At 40.2% G+C, this 24086-nt stretch overlaps 1 protein-coding gene across 1 annotated transcript in view; it reads right to left on the bottom strand.

Annotated features, from left to right (window-relative positions):
• The window catches only part of elna (elastin a), a 49624-nt gene that overhangs the window by 19941 nt on the left and 5597 nt on the right, over nt 1–24086 (bottom strand). The window contains exons 2-4 of the mRNA XM_034604960.1: nt 19257–19325; nt 18191–18238; nt 16941–17021 (exon numbers count right to left, since the gene is read on the bottom strand). Of these exons, the coding sequence (XP_034460851.1) occupies nt 16941–17021; nt 18191–18238; nt 19257–19325 (198 nt within the window). The remainder of the gene's footprint in view (nt 1–16940; nt 17022–18190; nt 18239–19256; nt 19326–24086) is intronic.

The raw sequence follows: 24086 nt of genomic DNA, 5'->3' as shown, positions 1-24086 counted from the left end.
CGATTATGACACCAACAATGAGGAAATTATACACCTATGAATCATAATCACAAAACACCACTTCCACATAGTTAAGCCAGACAGGAAGCAGCAAAGCCAGACAGTTGCTGCAGGCATCCGTAGAACATGGCTACTAGCTGACGTTTTCATTGTGTGTGATCTTTCTTCGTTGATTCAACTATTTATGGCCCCTGCTGAGGTGGTGCTGTGCTTGGCTTCACCTCTACAAATGAGTACTACGAGTTATTTATTGGTGCTTATATTGCATCCAGTTTTAGTTCTGCTGGAAAAATGGCAGTAGTTACATTTAAATGTAATGGGCTTATTTCTAATGATATACACACATTTACATTTTTTATTTGTTCATCTTGTTCTACTTCTCCTTGCTCTGTAAAGTATGATGGATTAAGTCTGAAATATTGAAATTGCAGTAAAGTTTATTTTAGCTGCAATATGTGTGTTTGAATATTAAGGTATAATAATATAGACGAAGCCAATTTAAACAAAAGGCTAAAAGTCTCATACCAAAAGGGAAAACATCCAAAAATGAAGAAAGAGATTTTGTAAAACATAAAATTGTATTCAATTTGATTCTGATTTGTATAGAGTTAATCCATATTAACAGATTCTGTATGATCTGTAAAGATTTTGAGACCAGAGGCCTCTTGGTTTCTGTTTATAGTTTCTGTAAGGAGATCAAAAAAGGTGGAATATATCAACTGAAATACATTAGCCATCAGTTTATAAATGTATCTGTATTCAGATGCAGATAGCTGTTAATAGAGACAAGCCAAAATGTTGTCTGGACCTAAAACGCCTACAACTAGTCAGACTTCAAAAAGTGTCTTGGCCTGGATATCGACCGTCTACACAGGAAGCCACAGAATATTGGCCGTTGCTTCCAGTGGCCAATTCGTCATCAGATGATAGCCAATGGGCTCCGAGATTGGAATAGCTCTGAATCACAACACATTATCTCAAGGCACTTTACTGAGTAAGGTTTGAGATAAAACATCGTTATTTTGCAAATAAATATCGTTTCATTTTTTCTAGTTCCCCTGAACACCTTCCACATTCAACAGAAAATGAATTGGATGAGGCTCCGCTTCCCTGTGAATCAAATCCTGTCTGCCTCCAGTTTTATGTGTTTATTGTTGAGTCTACAAAACCTGGCACTTTGGAAGCTTTCTTTCCTGCCGCACCACCGGCTCCCCCTCCTGGAAGGCCTGTCTGAGGAATAACAGGTACTGGAAGAAAAAACAAATGAAATAAAAGTTAGTTGGCTCATTGAGGGAGTTTGACAAATATACAATGTTAAAAATACACACACATCTTTCTTCTCCAGGTGCTGAGTCCAAACAACTGTAACTGTGATTTCTGCCTCCTTAGGCCACTGGTGACAGCTCTCTTTAAAATTGCTACTTTATTATATTAGGTAAAGAACTGGCTCTGGTAAGAGAAATTAATTCCACGGTACCTGAGGAGCCAATTTAGGCTTGAAATGTTGAACTTAGGAAGCACAAATCACAGTTTGAACGTAACACAAGCTGTAGCTAACGCGTTTAACTTGTCATTATGAACAAACAGTACAAATTTAAATTTAAATAAGCAGCATGATGTGTGTGTGCTACTTGCCTCCAGCGGGCAACGCAGCTCCAGTTCCTGTGCTTAGGAACTCTTCCTGCCCCGAGCACTGTTCCTCCTGTCCCTGTTTAAACACAAAGTGTATAGACATGAAGATAAAACAAAAATATACAATTTCACATTTATCTTAGACTCATTTTTATAATGATTCAAGATGAGAGATGTCACATTGTTCATATAATAAGTCAAAGCTCTACTCTAACCCTAATAAATAAAGAAGGAAGAAATATAGACAGACAACAGTAAATAAGATAAATACAGTAATAATAAATAACAATAAATAATATACTATACTAGAACAAGAATAAGTCAAGAATGCTTGTCAGGTGGTATGAATCCGAGGGTAATGCATCTCCTACCAGAGGTCAGGAGGGAAATCAGTGTGTTGTGTGAGTCACGTCTTTATGATCCTCTGGAACTCTGAGGCACCGCTGCATGTACAGCTCTATAAACCTGCACGAGTATTCTCTAGTAGTACATCCCACGACCATGAGAGGGCCTGTGATACTAAAAAGCAGTAATGAGCAGGTGTGCCTGCTTGTAACAGACTTCACCTCCTCAGCAAGGAGCCACATCCTCAGACTGACCATTGTATTGAAAGCAGCTAATCTGGCCCCCTAGTCTGTCCATCACGGGCGTGATCAAACAGAACATGGCTGATGTATAATCAAATCAGGAGAGGCGGCCAGCAAGCATGGCATTTGCCTTGCCTCAATTCAATGCCTCATTTCTTTGGCTATCCCCTCGTGGAGGAAATGAGCCGTCAGCCTTACTTTGTAAGAGAGTTGGCAGCAGAATAAAACATCCATTTATTTGTTTAAGTTTTTTTATTTCATTTTTTAATCTTAGATTCCCCATAGTTTGCCGGACAGACATTGCGCACTGCCTTGAGTATGTGGCCTGGGAGATTTGGTGAGGAAAAGTTTGGCAAGAGAATGGTTTGTTTTATCTGTGCTCTTTCTGTGAAACAGCTTGGTTCTTTTTTTTTGAGTGTCATGAAAATACAGACTGATTCTAGGGACTGAGGTTTTGTCATTGCCAACCAATACTTAAGAGTAGGCTCTTTGCCATAGAGCAGTCCAGCCATGATTGGACCCTCCTGAGTTCATGCTTAATCAGCCTAAATTAGAGCAAATCATGAGGCGAGCACACACGCGCACACGACGCACACACACACACAGCACTGGCCTTCATGTCATGAGGTTTGCAGGTACACGATAAAAAATGTACATGTGTTTGCCAAAACTCTGTTTTTCATGCATGCAGGTCTGTTAAAGTGCTGAAAAGATTTGAGTCAGTATTCAGAACAATTCAAGTCTGTGGGCCAAGAATCAGCTTACCTCCCTGTGGTAGCAGATGGCCCCCTGCACCTGTGGTTGCAACAACAAGACCTTATACAGCGGTATTCATAAATATAAGAGATTCAGGGAATAAACATCAAGGACCATTAGCAGAAAGGTTGTATTTCTTACCTCCCCCTTGCAAGGAGGTTATGTTTTCACCCCTCTCTGTTCGTTTGATGGTTGGTTTAGTCATTTTAAAACCCAGAAAATATCAGCCATCAAAACAACTCATAATAAGCAAGTGGAACATAATCAGTTTCCTGTGCCAACAATCAATTTTCCATCATCATGTCTGATGACCCCCAGTTTTCCATCACAGTCTGAGCCTTCAGCACTGCACTTTGTTTAGAAATCAAGATTAAAGTGGTCTCTGTCCAATAGAAGCATCAATAAACAAATGATGATTCAAACCTACAGTCAAATATCGACAAAACTACATCAAATGATTTCTGTAGTGTTCTAGTGTAATTTAAATATTCATGATACTCATATTACTGGACATTATACAATTGGCAAGATCAGAGAAGGTGACATATTTCTGGTAAATATGAGTAAATATGCTCAAAGCTGCAAAGTCTCACCAGAGGTTCAAGTAACCAGGAGACTGCCATACAGTGCTTGATACAGTACCTCCTCTTAAAAGTTATTACAAATATGTGGTTGTAACCTCATTCTCCTTCATACGTTCAGATCAAAAGTGTGAGAACTGTGGGAGATGGAGCAAATGCATTCAGGCTCCAAAAGACAACATTTGAAAAAGAGGTAAAGCACTGTAAATGTCTAAATTAGAGCAATAAGGCTATTTATTATATCTGATAACCTTTCAAATATTCATATTTTATCTGTTCATATTCATTTATTTATTATCTGTAGTGTAGTTAAGTTTCTCTACTCCTGAATTTGGTTCCTTTGTTTTGAATTAAATATTTAATGTACTGTACCTAGATCGTGACAGACAGGGTAGATGGAATCAGAATAAAGAAAAACTGAAAATGCATTGAATTGAACGGTACTCTTTGAGAATATGAGAAAATTAAAAACAAAAACAAAACAGAAGCGGTACCTCTTTAGCAGCTTTCTGTCCAGCTCCTGGAAAGAAAGCCCCAGTGCCTCCTCCGTATCCACCATAACCACCTAAAGAAAACAGAGTCAAATGCCAGTGAAACATTTTGTGGGGTGTAAACTTTTAAAAGACAGTTTTGACCCCTATATAAAAAGGTATATTATTATCATACTGAGAGTATAATGCTCGAAACATACTGTCGAACTAATGTTACAAATCTCAGTTTCAGTACTAACCTGCTCCATGGCCACCACCTCCAAAACCACCTCCTCCTAAATGTCCATAACCTGGATGAGAAAGAAATTATAGATGGGCATTCAAGTGGAGTGAAAGAAATAAAGCACAGATGGGCAACAAGTGTCAAAGAAAAGATGCACAACTTTCTTCACTGTGAAGAAAAAAATACTCTGTTGTACTGACCCTTCAATAAAAACAACCCATCACTCAGGCTTTCATCACACATTTTCCCGGACCTGCAAGTACTTAACTGTAGGATAAAAAAAAAAAAAGGAAAAACAAGAAATATGACACAATCAACGTGTGCTTAATCAAATGTGATTTAAAACACTCACATTTATGTTTCTAGAGCCAAGGACTGCATGTTGGGAGCAGTGGAAAGGTGCTGACCCCCGCTGAGTAAGAAACATGATAGACATAACATGGCTGTGTTCTGTATTCCAAACAGTGGAGGTAGCAGTCTGTTCTTGCGAGACAAGAAAGCCCCCAAACTAATCCATGGGCGGCAAAGATTTTTGGCTTGACTTGACAGATAAATAAAATCTATCCCAGCTTGTGTCTCTGTTTGCCGATACCAAAAAAATGAAAGAAAAAGATAGAGAAATGTAAAAAGAGTAAACATGTAATACAATGCTCACCAACTGCATGTGGATTAAGAAAAAATGGAAGACCCTTAAAATTAGGAGCCTAACATGGGAAAATGGGGCCCAGTGTACAGCCAATATTCAGTCATAAACATCAATGTACTAATTCCAGAAATCTGTTAGTCTGTAGTGTGGAGTGAGAACTGTTCCTCTTATCGGCTTTAAACTTGGCGTGTGTATTGTTAAGGGCGCCAAGGAAGTACTGTGTCAAATTTCGTGTGATTGGACACGCGATAGGTTCAATATTAATCAACTTTAATAAACAGCAGTGGCTGGGACTCAACGTAAGTGACGTTGTTATCACAACAACTGGCCCGTTCACATGGTGACAACTGATTCTCCATGGTTTTGCATACTGAGTCGAGCTTCACGGGTCTTTGAATAAACCCGGAACAACTCTTTGTGCAGGCGGTGGCTTCAGGGTCCAGCAGTTGGTCTTTACTTGTCGGCAGAAAGAAAGTGGGACTCAAGTGGATGTCATAGAATGATGTCAATTAAATTGAATTTAATACATCAGGCAATGCCTAAAACATTCTATAATTCAAGTTAAATTCCTTTCAATAAAGTATATTTTTTAAAAAAGGAAAAAAAGTGAAGGTTGGATATTTATTCAACTCCAGTTGTTTAACATAAAGTAGTATCTCTAGAATACGGGCTGTAACATATGGCACTTGATGTGTCACATGCTTCTCAGAGCTGTGTTTCTAAGCTATGAGTTGAACAAGTTCACCAATCAGAGACAAACATGCTGGAGTAATGACTGTTTTTGAAACCAGGAGAAATTCAAAATGCAGCCAACAAGCTAGTCCACCAAGGAACTTGTTTTCATCAATACTTGTAAGCCAAAAAGTCTGGGGGTGAGAACATCTACGCATGGGAAACAAGCTGAACAAGGGAGAGAGAGGGAGACAGAGACACATGAGGCTGGAGGGTGAGAGCTTGGAGTTGCAGGTAATGATACTGATGAGGAGGAGGAGGAATGTGCTGGGAAAGACAGAGAGAAGATGGAAGTGTGGAGTTTCATGACCCAGTCAAAATAAATGTGGGCACTGCCTTGCCAAGGGCTTGGCAAACACACAGAGTGAAATGCAAGCCCAGACGTTAAGCTAAGCATCCTTGCAATAATCCATCTCCTTCAACGTTTTTAGCTCGATTCACCGCGATTGCTCAACCATCCCTGGACACACCTTGAAGTAATAACAACAGTAATCATTTCTTGTATAAATCAGAGTGATCTAGGGCTTTCTCTTTTCCAGCGTCTACTGAGCTGACACAAGGAATCTGTATCATTTGTCTCATTTTTATCAGTGAGCCTCACATACCATAAAATGTTAAGGAATTGACAGGAACTGACAAAAAACAAAAGGAGTTACAAGATAAATGGCACATTGCTGATGCCTGAAACCTTTAGAATGACTAAGTCTGGCTTGAAGTGTTCTTGTAAACTGTACTGTCTGGTATTGCCTCCAGATCACAGAACGTCTCATTGGCCAGAGACGTGTATGCGAATGTCAGAGTGACTGTTGGAAACAGCACAGTGTGCGCAACAGAGAGATTATGCATGTCAATAGAAGAGAAACACTGAGAACGAGTGAAGGCAGGCAGAACCGTGGATACTTTAAGCTTGCTCATCCATCATCTGGCCCACCTGTAATCACATGTGCATGACCCAAGCTGGCTCTGGCAAGTCGTACTCAGGGTCAACCAGCACCTGCCACGTGGAGCTCCGATTTAAAATCAGGAGACGAGATACAGACACGTAGAAGTCAGCCTGAGAGGGTATGTTGTGTGTTTGAACCATGGAGTGCAGGCCTTGGGCAGACAAAAATGTTATACAGGGGAGAAATCACTGAATACTGGGAAAATAAAACACACTAAAGTGAAAAAATAAAACTCTGGAGGTTGTGTACTTTCAGCGCCGAAGTGAAAGGACATGCTTACAAAGCCTGGACCTTTGTTGGTTTGGGGTCCATACACTAATTGTATTTGTGAGAGATACAGTTTTAGTACAAAAGCTCTCAGTTTAGCCGTATTTACGCTATCTGCTCTGCCCAAACAAGCATGCTTTTGTTGGAACTGCCATCATTACAGTACGTCAGCTCACACAAACAGACCTGTCTTAGCTCAGACATTATTGGAAGTCTACACCGATGTTTGTTGTCATGAACCACACACATAGAAAGTCTGCACCATGACCCCGATATCATATAATCACATTTCCTTGGTGCGGCTCCCAGTATTTAGTTGATTTCTAACAAGCTGAAGGGTTTCTGTACGATAATTTAGTGGCTAATCTTTCACGGTGACGCTCAAGGCCTTGTGGGAAGCCCAAGAGACCACTTGAAAGCCCAACTGACTTTGGACAAAGGAACCTTGCAGAAGGTCAACAGTCTGAATATAACAGCATTGGGACAGAAACCCAATACTACACAGGAGGGAAGACTGGGGCCCGAGGAAATTGGAAGGCAAGTGATGCAGTACTGCAATGCATCATAGTTTCCTCCAGTTAGATTTCAAAAAGAGGTGCGACAGAAACCTGGTTCATTTGCCAGTTTCCATTCAGAAAAGACCACTGGCTTCCTCAGCTGTACAGGGACAAGTGCACCAGCAGGTTGTTGAGGTGAAATTTGGGATTGTGTGGCAGTGAATACTGAAGCGTTGCCCAACATTCATTTGGGGTGGCTGGTTTAAGAGCGAGGGTACAAAGGTGATGAGGGACAGGCTGCCATGTTCAGATGTGCTTGTACATTCACTGCCTCCTGCTCAGGTGGCAACCCACTTTTGAGGCCTCGGGATTGTCATTTTGGCCACTGTTATCTTGTTTTTTGAAACCAGAAGTAGGGCGAGCCTGACGGAGATCTCGAGAACATTGCACGCCCACCAATATCTACAACCACTAGTGGTCACACTGTAACCAATGTCCAAAAGCATGTGCTTCATCTTCTGTTTTACTCTAATTTGGACCATAATCTACAAAAGGGAGAATTATAGGGTAATTTTCTCAAACTTCAATAGAGAGAGAGACGTCTTTTTGCAATTGCCCTCTGCTGGTAATTTAAGAGAATACAGGTTTCAGGCACTTTTGCACTGGCTCAACTTTCCAGACCCTGGCCAGTGGGCAGCATGGCCAGTTCTTCCAGCCACAGGTCATCCTCTTAAACTCTAGTCCAGTACAAGTGATGGATATGGTCCAGTTTGAAGAAAGATATCTGGTTTCAATCTCAACATTGAAACATCTTGCTCATTCTCCATTGGGGTTAGGTAAGGTAATTCTCTGTTTCAGAACCAGAAGAGTACAAGATACATCAATCAAAACGTTATCTTCAACCTGCAGTCTCTTGCTTTTGTTCTCCAAAATATTGAATCTCTTTTCTCTTTCTTCTTTGCTCGTTTTTCTTTAAACTGTGTCTAAGTGCTGTTGCGTGTTGATCAGACATGAGGTGGTAATTGCCACAACCAGAGGAAGCCAAACGTGAGAAGTTAAGATGGATTTGCTTGCTTCTTTCCATCTCCTCCCTTTTCCTCACCCGCTCACCCTTCTTTCTCTCTCTACTTTGTGAACCAGCTGGGCCTGGTGGAAGGCTTTAATTTAAGAGATCGAACAATTCCATGGCTGAGATCCACTTTAAGTGATGGCAGACGCTTAGAGAGCAGACGTTGGAGCTGGAAGTCTGGATGTTCAGGATTTTTTGCCATTTTGTTCTTGTTTTTGCTATTTAATCAGGGACGCAGTCTAGGAACAAATGCTTGTTTACTGAAAAGCAAGGAAGGAAGATTAAAACTCTTGTTATTTTAAAAGTGTTGTCAGGAAACCGCTGTCAATGTGAAGCTGCTCCTCTGTGACGGGAGGGTCACAGAAAAATTATAAATTGAGTCGTCTGTTCCGCTAAACATTGGAATCACTAACCGACAATAACTGCAAACATATAAAGAGTAAAGGCTAATTGCGAGAAGCAGAGAGGCGTGATATGGCAATAAAATGCTGCAATTTTTTGTATGTGATGGAAAGTCTTGATGATAATTTCATCCTCAATGGATCTATGGAGGTCCCCATAGGCTCAGCATTTTTCTGTGATTGACAGGGCGGTTTCTGCTCTCCGGCTGTGGGTCCCATATAAATTTTCACTTTGAAAGCTAAGCCTCGTCATTATGTCCTTCACATGTCATGACAACAGATTTTTATCAGTATCAAATTATCACACTGTTCCTCTTCCAGTTAGTGAATAGATTGCATTCTTACGAGGTGACGCACGACCAAGCTGGATGAAAGCAGAATGATGTGAGGTGCTGTAGTGATTACATTTCGCGTGAGACAAGTGGATACACCGAAGCTCTCCTTGATTCCTCCTCTCCAGTGACCTCCATGCTCCTTGTGACTTCTCAAGGTCCTCCGTGCTCCCAGTCACGGGCACTGGGCTGTGAGAAGCAGGACTAGTCACATGTTGGACTGATTAAGTATTCACAGTCACACCACCGCACACAAAGCCCTCCCTTGCTGGCTGGTGTGAGCCAACCGACACTGGCGTCGAGCCTTTTATTGTTTTTGCTTTCCTTTTCCATGGAGTCATTGACACTATCAATGAGAGGTCCCAAAGCCCTGAGCCTCCCACTCTGCCAGATGACCCCAAGTGCACAACAGCCAGGTCAAAGGACTAAACTTTCTAAACTGCTCCCTGCAGTTATTCATTGTTGGTATGGTTGCTCATTTTTTAAACTTTTATTGGGAACATTTGCATCATACTAAAAAGAGAATGCTATGTGGTAAGCTTTTATATTGCCGAAGCACCTTTGCCTAAATTTGGCGGTTCTCTCCAGCCCACACACTTGGGCCGCTGAACACACATCATCTCAGAGGCATTGAGCAACTCCTTCAAAAGGGCTACAAATGAATGGTAAAAGTAAAAGTCATCATTTCATGTTGTGTGGATTACAAGAGATGCCACTATGCCAAACCAGAGCTCCTTGCCCAGTGACGTCTGCAGCCGTCTGATCTAACCAGCTTGAGCCCTAGTGCGCCTCTCACCTCCACAAACTCATGGTTTATTTCAAATACATCTGTGTGAAGAGAGTTGCTGCCGTCCCTTAATTCAAACTGTGCTGATTTGTACAGCATGCATTAAACCATATCCACCGAGTTTGTGATGTCATTGTTTATGCAACAGATTAAACCGAGCAGAACACGCTATGCTGTAAGTTTTCAAGTTGACCAAATATTTCTCTCTTTTGATTAGTTGAGAGGCTCTGCTATTCTACTTATTAAACACTTCTACAGAAATGTAGAAACAGCCAACACTGAAGCCCTTGAATATGTCTTAAGAGTATCCCTAATACAGAGATCATACCATCACCCACTTAAGCTTGGCACACTCACTTACAACATGTACGGTGAAGGCATTCGACAAAGCAGAAACACACTGCAAGCATTAGAGTGTACAGCAGGACACAGAGTTCACGTGCTCTGAGACAAACCAATTTTTTATAACAGCTCATGTCTGAGTTCCACAACCGGAGAAGTTCATTTCACAAATTATACATAGGGTGAGAAAACCAGTCAACGTACACAGCCTGTGGCTAAGGTATGTAAAGTTGGCCGAGAGTGTTTCCTCTCCCAGATGGTCCGCATATGCATCTGACTGCTATTCCACTTTTCTGACAACTCTGGGCTGAGAAAAGAGACTTGTGTCCGACAGGTTGGCTCAACTCAAAACATGCAAATTGAAACAGTGACGTTAGATTCACTGAGGGGGCTTCAAAAGCATTTCCCAAATTCCTCTGACATTACAAAGGCTGTCATCATTGTGCAGCCATCTGAGGCATTCCACACTGACAAACATATGGGATGATCTACGAAGGAAAACAATTATAAGAGATGAATTGTGTCATTGACGGAGGAAAAGCTCTTTATCACATTGTACATTATGTCAATGCGAAGGATTTGCTTCATGGGCTAACATCTAAAGTGCCTAAATAGATGAAGGTAGAGTAAATTTAAAATCCATTTACTTCACTTATCTTCATTTACAACACTGGGACTTTAAAATTTCTGATAAATCATTTCTGAATACAAGTATTTTTTGAAAATTAAGACAGGAATAACTATGTTTTCACGTGTTTTTGTTTACAGCACATAGACACAGGCGTTGGCCCTTATCACAAAAACCTCTTGAATTTCATTGTCTTTCCAAGTTGACATCTTGTCTGCATCTACGGCACCTCTTTTTCACCTTGAGGTATTTGTATTCTTATTCTTTTTTACCAGTTCTGCTTGTGCCGCGTGTTAGAAACCTCATCAATGTGCCCACTTGCTTGCTGTGAATTCCCCTAACACATGGGCTCACTCTGACATTATACCACAGGGCTGGCAGGAAAAACTCCGGAGAAAGTCTTCAGCAACTGACTCAGACATTTGCGTCCTCACATGCAGCCCCTCCAGATAATTTCAGGATTTAGAGAGTACAGTGCATGTTTTAAAGCATCCTATGCAGGTTAAGCTGCACATTTTGATCGGCCGCTGCTATACTTGCACAATGTGGGAACACACACAACTTTTATCAGCTTTAACACCATTTTAATTGCCCAGTTACCCACCAATACACACAGTTTTCCTGATTTAACAGAAAACAGTCCACCTCTACCAATGATTGCAACAAGGTCATTCAAATGCGGATTTGTCTTTATGGCCTCTCGGGGAAAAAAGAGCAAAAAACGTCTCCGTCAGAACATTAACACTTAGATTGTGCTGCCAGATGGACAAGGATAGTGGTCCATGCTCCAGACCTGCTGGCAAACAGAGCAGGGAAGAGGTTGAGCAGCTGCCAGCAGGATGGCTCATCAACTAACACAGAGAACATGAAAAAGAAGAACCACACTGATGGTAACATGCTCACTGTAGAACAAGCCGCAGTCATGACACAGAACAGGGTGGTGAAAGGCCATAGAGCTGTTACTGAGTTATAGTGAAAGTTTTGGTCCAACGAATGGGGAAAATACCTCAGTTAGAAAGTGTAATGTGTGGCATGCGTGATGCATTAGACACCAATAAAAACCAATAAAGTCCTTATCTTATCTTGCTTTACTCTGGTATAAATTCTTATTCCCAAGTTGAATTAGAGAGATTACTGTGGACACTAACAACAACATGTGGTGAGATCATGCAAAATTGTTCGGGAAGCGACAGGCTTTTCCAACGAGAAAAAACAAGCTGTGTTGGCTGTGTGTATGTTGGGTGGGCTTCGTCGAGCATAGGGACAGAGTGGGTCTGATGTAAAAGTTTCCTTTGCAGACAGTTAAGGTTTCCAAAATATTAAAAGTCTGGCACAGAGACAGATTGAGGAAAGGAAGAGAAAGATAGGTGGGTACGGATAAAGGACAAGCTGAACAAGCATGTAATTCGTATGTCTGTGAGCCGAAGGTCCCCAAACCAATGTCGGGATAAGTATTTTAAGATTGCGCAGGTAAGGTATATATGTACATGTATGAGTGTGTGCGATGTAATTACACACAGATGAGGACCATAAACATATTAACATACACTCACGTTCAGGCACATTCACAGGCAGATGCTTCCAGGTCTGAGCTCCAGTAATGAAAAGCATATGTGCTCCCGGAGACTGAACCTCTTCCAAGCTCATCATCTTCTTCTGGCTAAACACTTTCATCTTCACCTCAATCCATCAGTCTCTTTTCTTTTAGCGACCTCTCTAAGCATGTGTGTCGCAAGAACGAATGTGCAAATAATGTTTTTGTCCTTTCCTTCACTTTTCTGTCCTCCCTGTATATTTCCACTTATCTGCCTTTCCTTTATTCTTCCGGTTGTGAAGAAGACAAGTACATTTGGTGCTTCTTCAAACAAATACCCTGATATGAACGAGAGGGTCCAAAGATGAACCTAAAAGAATCAGGTGTATAGATGGACCATGTAGAAGGACACACGTGATGTTCGCAATGGTCCAGAGTTTGTAATTCAGAATCGGTGGATGGATAATAACATGAGCATTATTCTATCAACAGCCTTAAAGTGAGAACCAACATCAAAACAGTCTTGTGTTGGCCAGAGGCAGTTAAAACTCAAACCTACCTATGTATTGTCTGCACCGAGAAGCTTTCCAGGCGGCTGTCAGATCTACTCACAGAGACATGTTGCTGCAATGGATGATGTAATCCATCATTTTAAATTACACACAATTGTCCAACCATGATTTTATCTTTCATGTAACCATTGGGACTATTTTCACTATTACTCCATTACTTCAAATTGTTATGTTTATTCAGTGAAACTAAAGAGCCAAAATAAAGTGAAATAAGAGTTGAGGACTATTTACACTCAGCTCCCAGTTTATTTGGTACAATTATCGGAAACTAATGCAGCCTAATACAACAGCCCTGCAATCAATCCTACCTCCAGGATATAAAGTCATTTTGGAGACAAGGTTGTGGTGTTATTGAGTTGTATTGAAATATAATGTTAGGTTGAATAATAGGCTCATATTACCATGCTCACAATATCAATTTCCTTCGGATTTTCAGCTCAGTGGTTGAGGGCTAACCCTAACCCTAAAAGCAAGTCTTAACCCCCAAACAGTTAATTAAAGGGTGGTCACAAAGTGAGGAGCACCCAAAAAGTCCTCTCTTTCAAAAAATGTCCTCACTCCGTAGGTTGTAGACTCAAACTGGTCCTCACAAAGATTGCTGTACAAGAGCACACACACACACACATATGGAGACTAACTCTCACCTAAACTATAGTTACTACATGCCAAACCCTCACCTGAACCTAAACTTAATCTAAACCTCAAAGCATGTCTTCACCTTAAAATGTAAAGATTTACTCATAATGGGCATTGACAATATTTTGGAAACAGAATAGAATGGCGGCTATAGTATTTCATCCATGTTCTGTGAGAGGCAATATGTAAAATGAAATTGCTTACAGATTCTGACTCATAATATAGCATTTCATTGCTCTCCGATTATTATAATGCTGTACAACATTGCTATCGTCAGTTTCAGATGGGGAGAGAGAGGTGGGACAGACAACACGTTGTTTTCAATTTGTCGACACACCAAAAATATCTCACCCAGACACATTTTTTCTCAACGTGAACCAGACTTTTGTAATGGTACAATAAAGCTACTCCAATAGTGAGAACAGTAACCGCAATGTTTCTTGTTAACTTCCTTCACACTGCCTGAAAGTGACAAGACACTAGCCTACGAAAGCCAAGATTTAGAAATCACGGAGACGAGGATTGAATCCACCTTTGCTTGGGGGGAACGCAGAAACTGAGTCCAACAGCTGTTCATAGAAAGAAAAATCCTCTCTTCCAGCTTTCAGTGTACTGTCAATGTTGGACGATGACAGGCATCACAATTAGTGTAACATTTACAAGGTCTTGCATGAGCTGCACTGCATTTCACTGCAGTCACGCTACTCACATACCCAGCTCCTGCGCTTTATTACTGGCCAGGCAAGGTGTGTGTCTGGGGAATGCAATGTCACCACTGAGCTTCCAGGTAAAAATTAATAGCATCTTTCCTCATGTGTGCGAGAGTGATTTACCGTTGTTTTTTCAGTTAGCAGCAAAAATCCTTCTTTATGTATTATTGCATGATAAATAATGGTCAATCATCTTTTATATGGTGGTAGCAAGTAATTTCTTCTGGCATGTTGTGTCACAAGCCAAATACTGGTGAACTGATGCAGATAGATTCTGCCTACAACTGTGTGAGGGTTACAAACTGGTGAACGATAGATGCACATTTGTGTAGTAATGGAAATGTAATTCTTGTAATTTATTCATAAAATTCTCAAATCCAAATATGGATCGCTGAAAGGTCATTTTATTCTGTTGGAAAGGAAATGGCAAATACGAAAACTTACCAATGACGGAAATATTCAGAGACCACTGAACATAATTATGGTCGGGAAGCAGAACATATCACAACCCCTTCGTGAATTTCAGTCTCTCCTTTCATTTCATGTTTAAAACCTTATCTGACCCTTAGCTGTTCAGTCTGTGTTTAAGGTTTTTCCCTTTTTTTCCCATGCAACAGAGATTAGTATGGAATGTGGGAAGGAGCACCTACACCCCAATTGAATAAAAACACAAGGAGCCGCTTTTAACATCGGTTGCTTCCCTTTTTCTCACTAATGTAATTTCTGCCAGGTACGCCTTGTGAGGGAGAACTTGAATTCATACTAACACTGGGACAATATTTCCCCCAGTAGAGCTCTGCTGATCCCAGCCAAGATCAACTTCCACCAAATATTGGATATTAGGTCACTTTCACAAAATGGCTCTCCAGCAAGTTTTATTTGCTGGCAGGGGTGTGGCCCTCCAGAGGGACCCCTCAGTAACAGGCTGCGTGAGTTATCAGGACAATAAGACGATTGCTTGGTTCCTTATCTTTCTTAACACATAGAAGTAAGCTCAGATTGTATCAGCGGTGCTTACGGAAATAAATGATTGCTAAACGTTCCTACAGCACCAATGCAGTGCAGGCTGAAAGGAAAATATTTACTGTACGCTATCTGAGCGAAGGGCCGTGGTAAATTTCAGAGGAGGTTTCCAGATATTGTAAGGGTCCAACATTACAATAACATTAATCAGTACTCTGGCACCATTGCTTGGCTGGCGTTGATGGCCGTTTGCACACTGCCAATCATCACTCCTTTATACAGCTGAGGTCTAGGAGTGGTGGAATCTTTGCATGGGCCAACCCCGACAGGACGCCCCAAACAGCTGCCGAGCCGGTGTAAACCAGCCCTGACGAAAACACAAGGGTGATAAGAAAAACTTGGTGACAACCAATCAAAAGACTATTTCTCTTTAGCCGTTGCTCTGTATTTATGCAGGTCTCTGTTGGTGTGTGTGGGTGCATTACGCAGTCTGTACATTAACCTACTTTATCCACCTCATAACAATGCACTCTGTTTCCTTCCTGTCAAAGCACTTGACATAATATTTAATAAAGAGGAATTTTCCGTGTTGTAAACTAAAGAAGTCTGTTTCCCTCTATTTCAGTGTTGCTTTACAGCTTTACAGTGCGATAGTGTGCATGAGCACACTATCTTCTAAATGTTAATTGGGTTTTTTCCACAAATGATATGGAAAATTTAACATCATTTTAATGTACAGTATGAACACACAACATAGACCCAGCCCATTGTATAACACCTCATTAATGTTCCAGCTTACCTTAAAAGTGAAAGATTAATTACATTTTTTCCGTGTATTATCAAAATCTTATGTGTTACATATGTGGTTTCACACAGTTTTCCGACAATGTGAAATAGAAAGCTACAATCTTTTAATATTGCTTTTTTCAGCGTTTTCACCTAAAACGGACTTATAACAGTGAAGTTGGGAAAGGAAATAAAGGTGCGAGAGGGGATTAGGACATGCAACATAGACTGTATATAAAGATGGATTATGCTTCTCCATTCCCTCCCACTATCGAGAATTGAAGCCAAATATCCCGGATATGAAAGCAGCCATCTTTCAGCGATTACATCATTTGGAGACAGAGTCTGTAGCAATCAGGGGTTGAAGTCATGAGGTCCCTCTCATACACACACACTCGACCAACCGTGAGTTAGTCAGCTGTCAATCAATACGTTTCAAAAAACAGATAAATAAAAAAACGTTACATCAGTGTGATAAGAACTACCTAAGATGACAAAACAGCTTGAGAAAAATGTGTTTTTATGTGTACTTTGACTTTTTAGTTTGAACCATGTCCAATTCACTAACATGGAGGTTACAGTATTTATAAACTATACCACAATCAGCCATAAGGGAGCTAATGAGACACTTAAGCTTCATTTTTCGAGAGCTGGCATGTCGTTCATGTTTATACAGTACAGTCTATGAAATGCAACGAAGGCCCCCCAGACAGAAATGAATGAAACAGGGCAGCTTCCAGGCGCTGATATCTGACCAACAGCAGCTTAAACAAAGTAAGTGTTTGGATGTTTATCTGTCTTCATACCTGCAAACGCCTGGCCACCAGGTCCAACACCTCCTGGCACCAAACCACCTGGGCCTACACCATAGCCTCCACCTCCATGGCCTCCACCTCCATAACCTCCTACTGTCGGGAATAAAACAGCAACAGGTGTGATTGTGATCAGTACCGTCGTCATCATCATTATTGTTGTCATTATTCACCAGAAATCATCTGCTAACAGTGTCCACGTCATGTCATTATGGCCTCATGAATATACATTGTTAAGCTCATGACTGAGGTTGTATGAGAGAACAGATCTCACATTTCTAAAGCCCAAACTTCCTAATGTCTTCCAATAAACCAGCTTAATAACAGTGGTTGGCCCTAAAGACATTGTTTATTGCCACAGCAATATCCCAAGCGATTTAATTACTCTTGCTTGTGTTTCCCCAACATTTGATGAAACCAGAACCAAGTGTTGACAGGGAATTTAATTTGTGTTTAGAACCTCTTTCCCCCTTGTTCTTGTTAACATAAACTTCACACAGTTTTTTGCTCCAACTTTAGTTTGCACGTAGCTCTCAAATGGTTCTTTAAAAAAAACAACTTACGACATTAAACTCTGCGTAAAGACATTTAAAAAGTCTCATCAATAGGTTCTTCCCAGAGTGATGTCTTAAGTTATCCTTCAAAGACACACAGGGTCAACCTTGTTCAGCAAATGGGAGTTGAAGTCAGGCCAATGTGCCTACGGTTGGTGAGCTGCTGCCAAAGTGGCAGGCATCTGTTATGGATGTGTGAAATGACAAACAGCAGACAGAGTATCTGTGTCTCTGTATTGAGCCCAATGGAGGCAACGGTTGCATGAACAAACAATCAGAGCCCTGAGAAAGCAGAGCCGCTGGCATGACAGAGAGATTACTAAATGAAAAATATTTAATTTATTTATAGTCAAAAACACTCACAAATGAGCTTGCAATAAAGGTAAATATATAATGTAGGGATTAATTTAAATAAGTGATTGAAAGATTGAATTAATAAATGCAAAGAAATGAGTTAAAACCAACGTTATGTTATCATAAAATCACATTGGTCCATCTACAAATTAAGTATCAAGCAATGTTGAGGCTAAAAACATTTTTTCTAAACATTTTAGACTGATTCTACATTTTCACAATTAAATTTACCACATAAAAACATTGTTTCTTGTTTTCAAATCACTACCACATTTGTGCATTTACCAATTTGTGATAAACCAGATGTTTTATCTTAAAAATGAATTTTATTTGTTGGACAACATAACTACTCACCTGCAGCTTTGGCTGGTTTATAGCCTGGAGGGACTCCTCCAACAGATCCTTTAAAAACAATAATAACACAGATTATTGAGTTAAGGTTCGCCTGTAGAGATGTAGCTGACAGTTTGTTGGCCAAACGATTCATCATTTCACCAGTTGGTTTTCTCTCAGGGCACCAGGAGAGGGTGTTGTGACATCTTTTGTGCCATTTTTTATCCTGTATGTCTGCACTGATGGATCATGATGGAACAGGAATCCATACTGACATTTTGAGTGTTTCGAAATCGATAAAATATTGTAATGAAAAGCAATAAGATATGCTGTACACCATGTATGCTCATATGTATGTATGTTTCCATCATACATCTTACTGGACACTGATTCCCCCTCCTGTGTTTAGTTGTTGAGAAAATGCAGTGAGTGTGGAGAATGAAAACACTGCAGAGGCCAACACAAATGAGCTGCAAAACATGCACATTAAAAAAAAAATTTGCATGTTTTTTTACCTTCACCAGGAAGTTTATAATGTCGCCTGCATTTGTCAGTTAGCAGGAAAACCCAGAACCTAATACCTCTACTACTGCACTGATTACAATGAAACTTGGTGGAAGGATGCTATATGGGTCAGGGAAAGACCCATTAAAAAATATGATATATTTAAGGGACTGATATTGTGTACTTTGGTGCAGATCCAAATGAAAAAACAGATATAGTGAACAGTTTAATAAAGGGAATTGTAGGGCCTTGGCAGAGGTATCCATTTATTTATGGTATACAATTTAAAACTAACAGACTCATTATATGTGTTAAACTGTGGTAATCATCATTTTTATTTGAGCACTGGAAGAGATATTCTGTATTTTACGTCAACACATAAAACAGTAAGTATCTTTACTTTAGGTTCAATGGTATATTGAGATATTTTTATATTCTTGTTTTGTTTTAATAAAACCTCTGCTCTACAGCATTATTTTACTCTCATACCTTTGATAATCATAAACAGACTTTGTTTGTTGTGGCTGAGTTCTGGATTATTTTTGTTTAAACTGTCCAGACAAGTCGTTGGAGGCTCTGTTACCTGGAAAGAATCCAGTGCCTGTTCCAGCGCCTCCTGGTCCGATTCCAGCACCAGGTGGTACATACACACCTGGAGGACACAACAGAGAGAGAGCAGAGGGTCGTCACCATTATGTGTCACCAAGCCAGAGCAGCTTTCACCCATCATTTTACTGAACAATGACCGGATTTATTAGACAATCAATCTCCCACATGAATCATCAGTGACCCGAACAACATAACTGAAACCTGTCCTCATGCCCAGGTCACAGGAATGATGCAGCACATAATAAAACCTGAACACAGCAGCTCCAACTAGAGCCAGAGTGAAAATCCCAAAAAAGAAAAACTTTCTAGTCTTGATTAGAAGTAAATTCCTTTTTCTGTTTTCATGTTGATGAGGTATTGCAGTTGGAAATCTTCTTTCAGAAAGCTGCTGCAGCACCATGGACAATGTTGACCCCCACCTCCATCCCCCAGCCTCATTTCTAGCAGATTTCTGGCTGCGCACCAAACTAACTCCTGAGATGGTCGTTCTTGATCCCAGACACAGTGGCCTCATGTGTGCAAGGAACAACAACAGCCATAAAAGAAAAGAAAAGGGGGATAAAAAATAAAAATGACTCCAGTTGTTTTGGGACAACTAACAGCTTAATCCACTGGGACTGGTGAGCTAAGGCAAAAATTACAGTGATATTTTTTGAGGGCAAACCTGGTTTATATCAGTAAAAAGGGAGAGATCAGGGCTGCAGAACCATGATGATTATGTATAATGGTTCTTACATGTTTTAGGAGGCCAATTAATTTAAACCACATGTCACAGGCATCCTTGTGTTTATTAGCAAACACCGCAAGAAAACAGCACTTTGTCCACTGAGTGCGGCCATTAGTGGAAGAACATTACAATGAATCACTGTCCGATTGAGTTGAATGAAAAGTCATGGCTTTGACCTTTGAAGTTGAGACAGATTTATTGGGTTTGTGCCATAATAACATGGCACAAACCCAGCTGAGGTTAAGAAAATGAGCAGCCAGTGCCAATCAATGGAGAAAAACAGCCATGCTGTAAGGATCTACTTGTTGGATGGGTTTATAAAGATAACGAGGATTAAAAAAAGTAGGATGACTCCAAGAAAAAGTATGAAGTTTATATTTTAAGCTTTTATTTTGGGGTAAAAATTTAAGAAAATCTGAGTCTAAATGACAGAATTGTGTTGATATTGAGTTGATTTTGTTGATGTTAACAAGGACAACATTGCCATATTCACATTTCCAAAACTGCTCTCCTATATCTGATTGGAACATGTAAGAAACATTTGTCTGTTTTTGTTTGAGAGAAACAATTTTCTTGAGTTTAAAATGGTCATCTGCACAGAAGAACTTGGTATATCTTTGTTTTTTTAATAGTGCCTGTGTAAACGGGAACACTTTTTGTTCTCTGTGGGTCCTTAAATGAAAACATGAACAGACAACCAAGAGGGAGGCTACATTGAACTCATCTTGACTGGAAAGATCAGGGGGTCGGATGATGGTAGAACTGATCAGATTCCTTGAGGTCCGACCTAACAATGAAGACTGAAATCAAATAAAAAGAGGGAATAAATAATAATGCTCAGGGCTCTCTATTTCATTATCAACTGACTAAATCAATGCAAGTAGCATGGTTGTCTGTCACCATGCCCATGCCCTTGACTCTGTAGCAGTGATTTTAGGGGCAGGCACCACACGATAGAGATGGAGTAATTGTTTTAACTCTGCTCCTTCATTTCGCAGTGAAAAGGAGGATTTCCTGTCTCGGCATCACAAGCGAGGCGAGAGGGAGTGTGTGTCTGCTCCACTTTTCCTTTTTCTAAGAATCCCATCATGGTACTGTACCAATTTTACAGAGTGCATTAGGTTCACTGTGGCCGTGTATCCAAATGAGGCACATGCTGGCCTCTGTCAAGTAACCTGACCTTCCTCAATATATCTGAAGATATCGTCATGATTGTTCTGATCATCATCGTGCGTTTACGCTGCTTGTGAAATCAGCCAGGTTATGGGAATGTGCTGGAATGTGTGTGAAGGACAGGACTGACTTGTAGACCATAAGGGATATGAAGAGGTATAATTTATTTCACAGTTGACCCCAGACAAGAGTTTGCCCTGAGTGTTTGTGATATGATTAATGTTGGTGAATAAAAAACTAAGAAAAAAAGATTAGCAGATTTGAACATTTATTACCAAGCAGTGACTTTTATTCGCGATCTTTATGAAAAAATGGTTAGAAGCCATCACTTATGACTACATTATTCAGATGGAAACAGAGAAATAAGTGTGAGAGTTTTACTACTTAATTTTGACGATGTGTTAAAGGAAAGTCAGGGAAGCGTTGATAAATTACTGCCAGTGAAATACAATGACAGGTTGTTAACTGAACTTTTTACTGGTATTCATTGACTCTAGAGTTGCTGTGAGTATATTAAGAGGGCGATGATGTACATGCACTCTAACGGGAATCCCGCCAGTGATTTAATTTTGTCATCACGCCATTTTGATCTAATTTTCAGAGGACAGAGTGTCAGTAAGCTATGAATGAAGCCAGTCATCAGTAAAAAGGGAATCAAGTGGATAGAATGGGGTTCAAAGTCCAGGAGTGAGACAGCAACACTGACATAAATAACAATATGATAATTATTTGTTAAGCTTTTTGAAGTGCACAATGTGCTTGAACAAGATACAATTTTCAAAATGCATTCAATAATGTGTGGCTTTGCAAAAAACTATAGAGTCAACAGTGAACAACGATTGACTTAAATGTGCACCCTTACTGAATCAGACAATCAGAACCAGATTTTGGAAAAATCGTGGATCCTCTACTGGAAATTTGAGTCCCTCTCAGCCAACAGCTCTGTCATGTCACTGTCTTGGGGCCATGAAGTGATGTTGGGCTAGATTTTTTTTTTATAATACATTTTTCAAATCAAATTTTTCCCCAAATCCATACCACCACAAATGTATCTCAAGCAACAAATTGGAGCTCCTTCTGCAGATTCAAGGTTGTGACAGTTCACTAACGTCACCTGAGCTGCTGTTTGTGGGGGACCAGGGGGTTGGCCCCAATCATTAAGAGTGTGTGCGCGATCGCACACAAGTTGAAACTGGCCAAGAGATAGGATGTTTTGAACATGAACATCAAAAACTTTTAGACATGTTGTGATTTCTACAAAGTTAACAGGAAGGTGAACGGACTAATACAATTCAAAAACAAACTTTAAAAACCTCCAGACTTCAATCCAGCAGACAATTTTGCTCTAATACAGAAAGTAAAGATGAAACACTTTAGAAAAATCTACTTTTGTGCAGTCTCTACGTCTACTAGAGCTTTACCTTTTTTTTTTAAGGGGTATAAAAATAATGCACCAAACAACATGAGCCCTGAAATTATGGGGTTGCCTAAAAGTTTGAACGGTATTATTTTCTATAGAAAGGAAATTCCGGATACCATTTCTACATCATTATTCAATCCATAATCTAACAAGGCAACACAACGGCTGAGATATCTGATAATCAGATTGAGGTTTCAAATTTGTGTTTGTATAACTCAAAGAATGCGATGTTTGAAAAGCTCAAAAGCTTAAACGAAAATCATTTTCATACACAACATGTGCGTATGCAAGTGTTTTGGTTTCTTCGGTTCCGTTGATTTGAATTTTGATAAAATGATGTAGTTCATCAGACACAGGCTTACAGGAGAAAAGGATTGGATCCAGCCCCTTGCATGTTTAGTTTTGCATAATGGGATGTTGTGTTGGCCTGGAAGTGACATGTTTATCAATGGTTTTCCTGGCAAGATGATTTATTTGATATTTTACCTCTACATCAATACTGGTGATACAGCTTAAAGAAGAAAATTTATACTGGCTTGAAACACTTTATTTTATGGGAGATATGGGTCACTGGGCCCACGAATAATGACTGAATAGCAGAGAAGTTCGGAAACTCTACGAAATAACTGTTATAGAATCAAACCAAAGCCAATGACGTTTTTCCGTAGTTCCTCTTCATGTTAATGGGAGTTTTTACAATTTCTCGAGACTTGAAAGCGTTTAGTTTTACCTCATTTACAACAGGCTGGTGAGTAATGTGACATTTTCAGAAACCCTTTTCTGTGGTTACTGCTTAATAATTGGCCTTTTACTAAATAATTAAATCCTTAAAGAGTTGATAGAACAAGCAGCATTCCCTGTTCATTACAAAAGACTTACGGGACCATTACCATTTATGATCTCAGTGCTGTGCACCACATAAGCTGGGAAGTACGAGGGAAAACTACGCTGTAATGTGTTTACATCACTCCAGCCACCTGATATGTACAAAGATGTGCACCGCTATTTCAATCGCTTTCGAAAAAAACTAAAACATATTTTGGCTAAATGTTGGCTGCATTTACTTGTATCTGAAACCGCTATCGCAGAGGAGAGAGTTTGGTTCTGCCTTTATGGAAATCTCTCATACTGCAACCCAGAGCAACAACACTGTGAGGTAAATACTGTGGTTCCTGGCGCCCTTACATGTCCCATTATCAGACACGTGACAGCTGGACAACTATCAGCCTACTATCACCCCTCGCACTGTTCATTTTCCACAGCATGTTGGAGGGTGGAAGAGGAAAGTGTGAGGAGGAGCATCCCAGAAAAGAAAAACTTAAGTGGGGAAAATTTGTTTGTTCTCGTACCCACCCTACCTGACTTCACTATCTCTTTATTTGCTTGTACGTACAAACACAGCCCATAATGACCAAGCATGTTTGCCTCTGTGTGTCTTGAGTGGAGCCTTCCCGTAGGAAGCTGACGGGAATCATTACAACTGA

Source organism: Hippoglossus hippoglossus, chromosome 13, assembly GCF_009819705.1.
Source record: "Hippoglossus hippoglossus isolate fHipHip1 chromosome 13, fHipHip1.pri, whole genome shotgun sequence".
Lineage (NCBI taxonomy): Eukaryota > Metazoa > Chordata > Actinopteri > Pleuronectiformes > Pleuronectidae > Hippoglossus > Hippoglossus hippoglossus.
The sequence above is the reverse complement of the archived record's forward strand: the minus strand, read 5'-3'. Positions and strand labels throughout refer to the sequence as shown.